The sequence below is a fragment of the Petromyzon marinus genome, chromosome 35, assembly GCF_048934315.1.
Source record: "Petromyzon marinus isolate PM22_M1 ecotype Great Lakes invasive population chromosome 35, UKy_Petmar_22M1.pri1.0, whole genome shotgun sequence".
NCBI classification, from domain to species: domain Eukaryota; kingdom Metazoa; phylum Chordata; class Hyperoartia; order Petromyzontiformes; family Petromyzontidae; genus Petromyzon; species Petromyzon marinus.
Genome location: NC_133701.1, coordinates 81,410 through 94,626, shown reverse-complemented (window position 1 = coordinate 94,626; position 13,217 = coordinate 81,410). Strand labels below are relative to the sequence as shown.

General features: G+C 41.2%; 1 protein-coding gene across 10 annotated transcripts in view; it reads left to right on the top strand.

Moving 5' to 3' along the window:
• SHOC1 (shortage in chiasmata 1) overlaps positions 1-13,217 on the top strand; it is a 55,642-nt gene that overhangs the window by 34,863 nt on the left and 7,562 nt on the right. For 7 of the 10 annotated variants that reach the window (XM_076071765.1, XM_076071769.1, XM_076071768.1 and 4 more), the window contains 8 exons: positions 3,061-3,242; positions 4,111-4,183; positions 5,079-5,142; positions 5,650-5,834; positions 7,215-7,323; positions 8,373-8,493; positions 8,911-9,035; positions 9,920-10,013. In XM_076071765.1, coding sequence (XP_075927880.1) covers positions 3,061-3,242; positions 4,111-4,183; positions 5,079-5,142; positions 5,650-5,834; positions 7,215-7,323; positions 8,373-8,493; positions 8,911-9,035; positions 9,920-10,013 — 953 coding nt within the window. Of the gene's footprint in view, positions 1-3,060; positions 3,243-4,110; positions 4,184-5,078; positions 5,143-5,649; positions 5,835-7,214; positions 7,324-8,372; positions 8,527-8,910; positions 9,036-9,919; positions 10,014-13,217 lie in introns of those variants that run through there. The other 3 variants (XR_012945945.1, XR_012945946.1, XM_076071770.1) reach the window with 3 other exon arrangements.

Below are 13,217 nucleotides of genomic sequence, written 5' to 3'. Positions count from 1 at the left end.
TTGTATAGGTGGGTTGGGTTATTTATTGGGGTGTTCGTTCTTATGAGGCACGCACGGGTGGGGGTTTGTTGTGTTTATTGTTCGAGTATTGTTGCAGCCGGGACGGCTGCGGGTTACACGGGAGGGGGTGATGTAGGGGTGCTATGGGGAATAAACACATGACACGGGAAGGTGTGGTTCACCCACACCTTGGTGGCTACAACAACGTCCGCTAAGGCTCCAGTGGGTATAAAGTGCGGGGAGCCAGGGAGCTCGGGGCAGAGTGTGGGGCCCGAGGCTGAAGCAACCAGTGAAGAAAGAAGGCCAGCTAGGTGAGACCCTGGAACTCCTGTGACCGCTGCCCTTTTCAGGGCCGGCACAGCAAGCCAGTGGTGCGGCCCCAGAGCCCCAGAGTCAGAGTCCTTCTAAGGGCCGGTCTGGTCGGCGGGGTGCCGAGATCTGTGCCTAACCAGGGCCGGATCTGATAGCCTCCCTTAGAGCCCTACCCGGAGGAACTGGGAGCCTAGAGCTTAGGCTAGAGAGCCTGGGGTGTGTTCCTGAGTTATACGGGTGGAGGGGCCGCTACCCCTTCTAGTGTAACCCTTGTTAAGGTTTAAATAAATAGTGCTGCTTCTATTCTGCCGTCTCCGTGTCCTGGAACCCACTACACTTGTATCCATAATAGAGGTTTTTGGTTAGATCGCGTAAATACTGTATATAAATGTGTCGTTAAAACCCGCCACCACCCGACACAGCTAAAACAGAACATGCCAATTCGTCACTAGTACAGCACACCGGTGTGTTGGAGAGCAAATCCACAACATAATCTGATTACGACATCTCGCCAGTAATTGCAACCAGCATCATCAGGCGACAGCCAGATTTGTGGAGAAGTCTTACTGTTTCGTTCCTTATATAGAGGCATAGATGTGTTGACCACCCTTCTTTGAATATCTGCATCTTTTGAGGAACGGCAGTGAAGACAACTGCTTCATCCGCTTAATTCGGAGTTTCTCCAGTTTTCTAGTTTGGGATACTTTTCTTCAAACCAGTGACGAATTGGCATGTTCTGTTTACGTGACAACCCTTACTAGTTGGCTGTGTCGGGTGGTGGCGGGTTTTAACGACACATATATTTACGCGATCTAACCCAAAAACCTCTATTATGGATGATATTGGTCGCGAAAGCCTACGTGTTAAAGTGTACTTGTAGTCTATAATGTAGACTGTAGCAATGGTTATTAAGCTGGGTGAATGTGCTGCCAGTCTATAATGTAGACTGTAACCTGGTTCTTAACCTCGGTGAGCGTGCTGGCGGTCTATAATGTAGACTGTAGCCTGGTTCTTAACCTCGGTGAGTGTACTGGCAGTGTATAATGTAGACTGTAGCCTGGTTTTTAAGCTGGTGAGCGTATTGGCAGTCTATAATGTAGATTGTAGCAATGGTTATTAAACTGAGTGAGCGTACTGGCAGACTAATGTAGACTGTTGCCTGGTTCTTAACCTGAGTGAGCGTACTGGCAGTCTATAATGTAGACTTATTATTGGTATTTCATTGGTTATTTCAGTAATACAATTGATTTTTTATTACTGAAAGAACCAATAATAAGTTTACATTATAGACTGCCTTCCTGCCCACTCAGTTTAAGAACCAGGCTACAGTCTACATTATAGATTGCCAGTACACTCCGATTAAGAACCAGGCTACGTTTTTTGTGTTTTTTTATTCACTTAATTTTTTTAATTATTTTTCTATCTACCTGACAACCGAAAGAACCAAATAATATGACACCCACAACATTTTAATGGGGCACTTAAAATCGAGTTTTGGGGGTCTTAAAATGAAAAATCTCCGATTTTCAGATGTTTCCTGTTTGTGTTCTAAAAGCTACCTATGTACTAAATGTAATCTTTCTTAGACCTCTAGGGAAGTACCCTAGAGGTTTTTGAGACATAGATTAAGGTCTTTATTTATATAGATTGTTATTGAAACAATAAATACGCAGACAATTTGCCTCCTTCACGTATATTTTCCTCCAGATAAAATGTAAAAGTATTTTTTACACATACACCAGCTAAACGACAACATTGGTTCAACACAAGCAAACTCTGGACTGGGTTTGACATTCACTATCTTTTCAGTAGTCAGGCTTGCTGTGGTGATTTCAATTAACATTGTAATTTATCTCTAGTTGGGTGAGATGGACACTTTTTATGCATTCATGAAGTCTAATTTGGACTTTTGCAGAGCTGAATGATGTGATTTCATTTGAGCCTTCCAGATCTGGTAGTTGAATTCACTTCCATTGTTTCTTGAGTTTATGACCAACTAGCTTTACTACCCTGCTTCGCCCGAGACTTGGATTCTTGTCTTGGATTAATACACGGCCTACGCGGAGGGTGGGAGGGGGATGCGTGATGTCGGCAGGCACACTGCGTATCGCTGCTGCATGCGGGTTACATCATAGATGTGACGTCACCGCTCACTTTCCGTGTAAAATATATCCATTATTGCACCCCCCCCGCCCCCCCAATACAAAAGTCTATTTTTATACTTTTTGCATTGTGTACAGTATGGAAGCTACCCACATGCCACATTTCAAGTTTGTTGCATGTTGGGAAGTATGCTAAACGTTTCTAACAGACACACATTCACAAATTTCCCTTTTATATATATAGATTATTTATTATGGTCATGTACAGTGGTTGTAGAAGAGGGGCGAGAATAATACACAACAGCAGATAATTTTGTATTATAGTGGTCAACAGAAGGATATCTGGGGTCCATGAAGTATGGATTGATACACAGAATGTAGAGCAGAGAAGTACAGGAAAAAAAGTCTGGTGTGATGGAAGGCGATTTGGGACCTGGAAGGTGGTGGCCTATGTGGGGGAAAGGATACATTTAAGAGGTAGCTAACGTGATGGGTGAATTGGTAATGAGAGTGATGGACTTGGTGTTAGACATGACAAGATCAGGCATGTGGCCTCGTGATTGAGTGCTGGGAGAGATCCATGAATTAGTTAATCTAATTAATATTTACATTGCTGTAAAATGCCCTCTTTGCATTGTGTTCATAGCATTTCTTTCTGAGAAAAAAGATGCTGATGTGGAGCTGCAACAAATATGGAGACAATTGACTACCGTGCAATTTGCATTTAAAGAAAACCATGAAGCTCACTCAAAGCATGAAAAATTAAAAAGTCTGATATCAGATTGGCTGACAAGGAAGAAACGGAAAAGGAATGACATTGACCCAAAGGTGAGCAGTTTTATTACGAGTTGCAGCATACCTAGTGTGTCTAAAGAAGAGCGTTTTCAATCAGTGCAACTATAGACCATATAATAAACCACGTGTCTGTGCTCCTTCAACGGAGGAATAGCAAAACTACACTCTTGAAGCCCTCTCGTGGCTAGCATGCCTCGTCATTGGCATTTAGCTCCTGAACATATTGCTATATGCAAGAGTAGAATACAATTGGTGAATAATATCTGCTATGATAGATTGATTGAAAACACGGACACTCTACATGGAAGAATGGCTTAACATTACATGGTTTGATTTTGCCAATGCAAAAGGCTTAACATTACGCACTTGGAATTACACTGATAGAATGTGAAAGACATTGTGAACAGTGGACGAATTCAATCTGGAGCCATCACATGGACTGTCAAGAAAGTTAAGTGGACTTGGGCAGAACAAATCAGTTAAGATTATCCATAATAGAGGTTTTTGGGTTAGGTCGCGTAAATATATGAATGTGTCGTTAAAACCCGCCACCACGCGACACAGTCAACTAGTAAGGGTTGTCACGTAAACAGAACATGCCAATTCGTCACTAGTACAGCACACTGGTGTATTGGAGAGCCAAGCCACAACATGTACAAACTGAGTATGACGTTTCACCAGTAATTACAACTGACCTAATAAACTGACCTAATAATCTGTACAAATAGTTTATTATTTGAGCTAGTCTGTCTCATGTTAAATGATGTGGACTGAATGATATGGGTAAATGTAATTAAATGTTTGTCTGAAAAAAGGGGATGAGCATTCTTTGACATAAAAGAGAAAATGTATATGAAATTCAAGTTCTTGCAGTTAAGCTGTATAATTTGTGTTCCTTTAGATCATGATTATTGTGAATCGGCATGCTAAAATGCTATACTCAGCTATTGCACAAAGCCTGAATGGGATTAAAGGTAAACATGGTTTGATTTTGCCAATGCAAAAGAGAGTTATTACCAAGCAGATATGCATATCATGAATCACACATTTTCATCATCATCAGACATGATCAATCAACTCCTGGATGAAGGCTTCCCCCAAACCGCCACCACCTCTCATGATCCCACGATGTAAAAATACATCCAGCACCTGCTCATGAACTGATCTCGTCGCTCCACTCATTGATGGGCGTCCTCTTGGACATATTTACTTCCTCGGCTGCCACTCCATTGTTATTCTTGACCATCCTTTCGTGAGCATGTTACATCATCCAAAATAACACAATTTTTGTTTTCTCAAACACCACACTTATTCGATCATTTTGCAGTTCCACCATACAGAAAATGGACAGGACAAAGGCCCTTTTATGCACAATGGAAAATGGAGACTGTTTAAAGTACACATCATTGATGATATTCTTCCTGTATTGTCTTTTAGAACTGCTCTTTGTGTTTAGTTTGTTGCCCTTCCCCCGCACACCGGTTAGCACGATTGGCTACGTATGGTGGAAAAGAAGTTCAACATACATGCAGTTATATTCTTGGTTCTTTCGGTAAAGTCACGTAGAAGGGAAACAATAAAATAATAAAAATATAAAACAACACAAGCAATCATCATCTGGTGTGATGATGATTGCTTGTGTTGCAGTCAAAACGTCGTGAGAATTTTATTGTTTTATATTTTTATTATTTTATTGTTTCCCTTCTACGTGACTTTACCGAAAGAACCAAGAATATGAATCCCTGCGGTCACGAAAGCTTTACATCAAAATTTATACATACAGTTATATATTATATTTCTTGACCCATACATTGAACTTGGTATTGGTACTTTATTTTATGGTGTTTTTTGTTGTAAAATATTTTTCAGGTTTTAAAGTAAAGTACATCTCTCCAAAAGATGAGTCATTTGGATATAACGAAATTCTGAAAAAGTATGTCCATTGTTGAAATTTTATATTTGTAAATATAAACAAACACATGCTATTTTGAAGTGAACTTTTGATATGTTTAACATCACTGCAAAGTCTAATTTCCTGGTGGCAGCCATCAACGTGCAGTATTCATCACTCATAAATTGTTCCATACTTTGTGCTTCCCTAGGACTTCAACATAGTCAAGTCCTATGACTTGTCTCCTACATGACATGTTTGATATATTTTTTTAACTTCTGGACATTTGCTCAGAAATCTTTAGGAGATGCCTAGGGCTTTTGGAGTCTGTAATCCCTGTGGTCTGCCAGACTGGCTGCATCAAGACATGGACTAGAGTTCATGGGTTGTCGAATGAAGTGTGTTGACAGCTGCCTGCAGAAACCATGCCTGACTTGCTGAAGCTTAGTATTCCTCCATGTGTAATTACCGTGTATACTGCCTTTTAATTGAGTTGTGTTTTTTTATTTCACTTGTCAATGTGATATTTTATTTAACTTTTTATGACAGCCTGGACAATGCATCATGCATAATAATAGGCAGCGAAGATCTTGCAGAAGATTTTCCATGGGCACAAATTTCATTGGTGATTGAATTTGAGTTCTCAGCTACTTCTCTGTGGGCAGATGTTTGCAAGAGGCAGTTTATACGATACGTTTCTCTCAGAACGGTGCTGCCTGCTTGTTGGGAAGAAGGTAACTTGGATACACACTGCGAGTATTTGGATTAAGCATTTACTGACTGTAGTGTGTTGAGTAGATACTGATGTTCCATAGAAGAAGTCATATATATGTATATACAAACGCAAAGATCCCCCGTATAGCCTAAACAGACTGTTGGGGAAAATGCTGTTATTGAGGACCAATGAAGACAGGCACGGCACACAATTGGCTACGTATGTTGTGAAAGAAGTTAAATATAGAGTACATACGAGAGGGTGGGTGGCCAACACCATGCCTGGCCGCCATTGTCTCCCGAGTGGCGATATTTGCACACTGCACCAGGTATTCATTTGACACTGAGTCGACTTAGGGGAGGCTTAGGACTGGTTCAGATAATCATGACTGGTGTTGGACGTGAGCGTGAATGGAACTCGGGTCACCAGGTTCGTAGCACAACGCGCTACTGCTGCGCCACCGCTCCCCACATAAATATACTGCTTGGCTTTGCAAATTTCTGCCATGGTCTATTTTCACAAGCTTTTGTAACAACCTTGCTTAATTCAGGAAAAGTATTAACGTTTATCTATTACACCTTTTATTGTGGTGTTTGTTGTTGGACACTTCAAGTTTTGGGCCTTTGTTTTAAAATGAAATATATGAGAAGTCTGTTGTCAGTTTTCCAAAATACTTTTAGTGATACGTTTCATTAGTTTATAATGAGTAATATAAAAAAATATCTAGCAGCAATGTCAGTTTAAGAGTACTCTTATGAACTGACCACTCATTTGTAAATAGTTTTAATCCATATTTGTACACATTGTTTTAGATTGATCATTCTCAGCAGTAAACCAAAAAAATGAGGGAATTCTCTAACACATCGTATACTAATATCAACAAGTGTACTATTCTTACAGGGACCCATATCTAATAGATGGTTCTTGCCTCTAAACATCGGGCAGTTCACCAGCAATGCTTCAAGCAAGCCTGACTGTTGATGAGATACTGAAAGTCAAACCTGATCCACAGTTTGCTTGTTAAACCAATCCTAGTGAAATTGTGCACTTCCAGAAGGCGATGTGGCCGATGGGATGTAAAAAAAAAACATTTGGAAAGAAACATATATGAAGGTGTATTGTAACACTCAATCCCAGTATAAATGGAATAGAGATGTAAATTAAATCACTTGCTGTACTTCCATACTCTAGCAAGCCAAGATGGTGACCTCGATGCCCTTAGGGAGTGAGTTTCAGGAATTTGTGTGTATTGGGTTTGCAGGAAAATGTGATGAGCTGACCAGTCACTCTGCACGAGCCTCGCACCCCAGAAATATGTGAATCACACACTTGTACGAGAATGGAACATAAAATTCTGATCTCAGAATGTTACTGTAAATATTCATGTTTCTGTCAACAGAAGCAAGGCCAAGTGTGTCATTGTTGGCTTCTCTGCATGTTCCTTACAAACTAATCATGTCTCAGAAGCTGACAGGCATCAAGGATTCTTCGAGGTTGCTGGAATCGCGGTACAATGTGTTTTTCTGTACTTTATGATTTGTGTACAAATATGAGGTGTATAACGATTCAGTATTGTGTTTCAATTCAGGGGTCCAATTAGACGCAATTTATTCATTTTGTTATGGTTTTTACTCTCCTATGTGTAGTTTCTGTGTTTCTAATTCTTTTGTGCAGTTTTGTTCTGTATTGTGTCCCTAAATGTAACATGAGCATATACGTTGTTTATTTAACATAAAGCAAAATACATTCTTGAACAAGATGTGTGTATTCTTGCAAAGTTACACCCCTCACACAATGACTAACATGCCGAGTCACATGCCATTGGCATTAAACCAATAGCAAAGATAGACAGATGTAGTCAGAACAGCTATAAGATAGACAAAAAAATAGAGATGTATTCAGACATGAGATAGTAAAGATATTTACACAGGAAAGCTATACAAGGAATATAAAATATGTTTCCAGATGCGAGGCATTGAGATAAAAGACATTCATAATAGATGTAACATAAATGAGGGAAAGGGAAAGAGGTGAAGTCAGTAAAAAAATAAAAAAAATAAGTTACGTAGATATCCACTGAAAAAATCTCTAAGAATAGAGAGAAGATATATTCATAAGAGCACGACAAGAGATAGGAGGGATATGGGTTCATAATACAGCTTATGAGGGACGGGAGCATTGTTTTCAGAGGCAAAATTTAAGAGATTTCAGAAACATTTGATCTATAATGTAAATATTCATGATATGAAGATATTTTGCACACCAGACAATAAGATTGTGGGGGTCTCATATGGTACAATATATCACTCCGTGGGCTACGTCCACTTTAAACATTTATAGACAGTTTGCCTTTAGAGGCTTACCCCCTTTTTTCCCCACCTGATGACGATCGCTTGTGTTGCGATCGAAAAATAGTGTTTTGTATTTGTTTTAACCAATCTACGCGACTTTACCGAAAGACCCAATAATATATCGTAATATCGTCAAATCACGGAAACCATGCTGATATACAATAATGTGCATTCTGATATACAAAAAATGTGACGTCTTGTAACAGGAACAGTGTAACAATAATGGAAAGAAATTACAATGAATTGACAATTCAGACTTCGGAAGGAACACATCCTATATTTTATGCTGATTTAATTATTGATGAAGGCACAGCTATAGTCCTAAAGGTATTTTTGCTCACACCGGGTATTAGACTAAGATTGTACTTTGCATGAATGTATCGACTGAAATAATGGGTAAAGATGGAAGCATCAAGTTGGTAGTTATATGTGAGAAGCATGATTTATTTCTGTCATCGAACCCCAATCTTGCATTTTGGATAGCAATGAGCATTTGAAATATAGTACATTCGTTACCTGTTTTTCTCTGATTTCTGTTTGCTCTACTGTTGTACAGTATTTAGCTTTTATATTCTTTTATTTTGGTGACAGGTCAACCTTTAAATATTAGACTCTCATTGCCTCTTTATGTTAAACAAGATAAACTTGAAACCAGTTCAACTTACAATATTTTTCACAGTTTTGTGTCATCTATTATGTTTAGTTTGTAAAAACATAATTGCTGTTTTGCGTGTTTGTGTGCAGAATTTAGAATGTTTACACGAAGAAGGTGCTACAGACTACATAATTTCCCACCTGGCAGCATTGTCTCTGCAATTCCAAAAATGCTGGCTCATTCTTTATTTATCTTCGTCCGATTATAACATGACGTAAGACAAATGCATGAAGTATTCACACGTTTGTACACAAGGATGACTGATAAACTATATCGTTGATCTTCAAAACTGTTGACACACTCTCTCCTTGTAGCATTCATTCAGTGCTTCGAAATAAATAAGCAGACAATTCACGTCTTTCCCATATTTTTTATCTCCAAAGAAAATTACTTTTTACACATCCCATCAGCCATACGACCTTATGGGAATGCATTATTCAGAATCATTGGTTTAACAAAGCAAATGGACCAGTTTCTACATTAGATGCAAATCATTCAGTGTCTCATCCGGTCAGGTATGTTTAAACCATTGTTGGTGAACTGCCAGATGTTTATAGGCAAGGAACTTTTTGTTAGATATGGGTCCTATTTCGATGCAAACCCATATAATCACAAAGTAATCATGCGCATTGTGGATAATGTAAATTGCGCAATAAATCATTTAAAAACGTGCCTCACACTTAACCGGCACAATGCTTCTCAAACATTCACCCCCAGACGGCCATGCAGCCAATGGATGTGCAAATAATTTTTACGTGGAGAGACAGATATGTTCAGGAGGCATATTGTCTGCATATGTATTTTGTTAATATCCACAGCAACGTGAATGGTTGCTTTATTTTATGTACAAGGAGTGGAGTGGGCCAACAGTTGCTCTAGAAACCCAGCTTATGTAAGTGAAACAAATAATTGTGGAGGAGCCTATGCTGTTTTAGTATGCCATATTATTGGCTATCTTCTTTAAAAGGTGTCATTAAATTACGTTGGGATGTTTATAATTGGATATTTACTAATTTGCTAAGTTCAAGGGAAACCATATATCCCTGAAATGATATATTGATTTCGAGCACAATTTTTAAGCTGTTTTTCTTGCCATAGGTATTCACATTCTGCAGAAGTTATTCATGGTCTATCTTTTCTTAAAGCGACTTCAGCACTATACAGTCTGAAGAATGACGACTATGAAATAAAGGTTGGGCATAACATCAAGTTAATCATAACCAAATATAGGCTTTAGAGCTGAACACTGCATCTTGGGTATGGTTCACAAGTCAGCAGAGTATCGTGCAAGCTTGGTGGGAATGTAGGCTCCACCACCAAACCCAGACATTCCTTAGCCTAGGTCTATTATCACTGTGCGGTGTCCTGTAATAACAATGATACATTTCCTCATCAATCTTAAAAAAATATCCTGAAGGAGATTAGTGCTGGATACAACCACATTTGCCAATATGATTTGTAACTTTCATCCGCACCCATGTATCGATAGATCAATATTAATGTGCAATTTTATTGAGGGACTTTGGGTTGTCTTAGTGTGGTCTGGGACTATTTGTTTTTCTACCTTGCCCAAGCTTGCATTTAATGTTGAAATATTGGCAGGAATGTATGTATATTCTTGGTTCTTTCAGTAAAGTCACGTAGAAGGGAAACAAGATAAAAAATATATAAAACAATAAAATTCTCACTACGTTTCGACTGCAACACAAGCAATCATCATCAGGTGTGAAAACCACAGCAAGAAAATTTGAAAAAAGTGGAATTAAAAAAATATATTGTTAACGTTAGCACCACGGAGAGCGATTTGGCAGTTATTCAGATGGACGAGTCCATCTATGTTCGGAAAAGAGGAGGGGGGAGACGAAAATAATGGATGCGGTTTGAAAGCCACCGTAAGTGTGAACAATCAATTAAGACCCGCTTACGGTGGCTTTCAGACCGCATCCATTATTTTCGTCCCCCCCCTCTTTTCCAAAAATAGATGGACTCGTCCATCTGAATAACTGCCAAATCGTTCTCCGTGGTGCTAACGTTAATAATAAAAAACGCCACTTTTTAAAAGTGTATTGCTGTGGTTTTCACACCTGATGATGATTGCTTGTGTTGCAGTCGAAACGGCGTGAGAATTTTAGTTTATATTTTTATTATTTTATTGTTTCCCTTCTACGTGACTTTACTGAAAGAACCAAGAATATGAATCCCTGCAGTCATGAAAGCTTTAAATAAAAAATTAGGAATGTATGTAATTATGCAATTAGTACTTATAAACGTTATTTTGGTGGTGGAGTTTGTGTGTTCCAATGACCCTCAGAGCTATGTTGCCTGGAGTCTTGTACTCCTGGTAGGGCCTCCCTTGATGAACAGGTCCGGGGGGAAGTTCCAGACAAATAATGGTCCAAAAAAAATCACCTCATGAATAGTAAAAAAAATAAGAGAACCTCACCCGGACAAGGGATATCGGGACACACTCCTGGAGGCAGGCCTGGGGGTGGTGTTCACCGGCAAGCACCTGGTGGCCGGGTGACCCACGTAACCTGGTCAGGCCCAGCTCAAAATGGCTACGTGGTGCCATCCTGTGGGCCCACCAACTGCAGGACCAAGGGTGAGGGGTGGGTGCGATGCCAGTATGGCAGGGAGAGGGATGGTCCCAGATGGATTGGACCTTGGCAATGGACACTAGCTATTGGGATGTGGAATGTCACGTCACTGGTGGGGAAGGAGCCAGATCTGGTGGAGGAGGTGGAAAGATACCGACTATCATCGGTCTCACCTCCACACACAGCATTGGCACTGGAACCAAACTTTTCAATCGGGGGTGGTCTCCTATTCCGGAGTAACCCCTAGTTAGAGGCCCCGAGCGGGTATGGAGATACTTACAAGCCCCCGGCTGGGTGCTGCTCAGTTGGGAGTTTGTTCGAGTGGATGAGAGGGTCGCCTCAATGAGACTTCGGCTCTCAGAAAATAAAATTCTGACTGTTGTCTGTGATTATGCACCAAACAGCAGTTCAGATTATTCGGCCTTCTTGGAGACGGTGGGTGCAGTGCTCGACAGAGTGCCGCACACCGACCCCATAGTCTTACTGGGCGACTTCAATGCTCACGTGGGAAACGATGGAGATACTTGGAAAAGCGTGTTTGGGAGGAATGGCCCCCCTTAATCTGAACCCTAACGGTGATGTTTTTTTGGAATTATGCGCTAGTCACACAATGTCAATAACAAACACCATGTTCGAACACAAGGATGCTCATAAGTGTACTTGGTACCAGACCACCTTGGGCTGAAGGTCAATGATTGACTTAATAGTTGTATCATCGGACTGAAGGCCATATGTTCTGGACACTCGGGTGAAGAGGCAGAGCTGTCAACAGAATCTGACGCTTGGGGCACCGACCAGATAGACGTGGAAGGCCCAAAAGAATAGGGCGGGTTTTCTGGGAACGTCTGGCAGAAGACCCAGTGCAGAAAGATTTCAACTTCCACCTCCGGGAAAACTTCTGCACTCTCGTGAGGTCGTGGACATTGAGTCCAAGTGGACGATGTTCAGGACCTTGATTGTGGATGCAGCTGCAAATGGCTGTGGCCTGAAGGCAGTTAGTGCTTGTCATGGCGGCAGCCCTAGGACCTGCTGGTGGGCACCAGTGGTAAGGGAAGCTGTCAAGTTGAAGAAGGAAGCTCTCTGAATTGAGAGGTCCCAGCTTGCCAAGAGGGCGGCAGCTGCAGCAGTTGTTGAAGTGAAAGCCGCGGTGTGGCAGGAGTTTGGAGATGCCATGGAGAGCGACTACTGGGCAGCTTCAAAGGTGTTCTGGGAAACCATCCGATGCTTTAGGAGGGGTCGACTGGACGTGGCCCAGGCTCTTTTCAGTAAAGGTGGCGTAACATTGACCTCAACTCAAGAGATAGTCGAGAGGTGGAAGGAACACTTTGAGGAGCTCCTGAACCCCGTGCACATGCCCTCCTCTCAGGACGCAGCCATGGAAACAGCTGCGGGGGTTGGATCCATCACGGCTGCTGAAGTCGCTGCGACGGTCGAGGGCCTTCGTAGCAGCAAAGCTGCTGGGGTGTACTAGATTCGCCCAGAGTTTTTGAAAGTGCTGGAGAGTGTGTTGTGGTTAACACGCCTCTTCAATGTTGCATGGAAGGCGGGTACAGTACCTCTGGATTGGCAAACTATGGTCGTGGTTCCCATTTTTTAAAAAGGGAACCAGAGGGTGTGCTCCAATTACAGAGGAATCAACTGCTCAGCGTTCCAGGTAAAGCTTATGCCAGAGTGCTAGAGAGGAGGCTCTGCCCGGTGGTCGAGCCTCAGATCCAGGAAGAACAATGTGGATTCCGTCGTTGTCGTGGAACAATGGACCAGCTCTTTTCCCCTACACGGATATTTGAGGGGTCATGGGA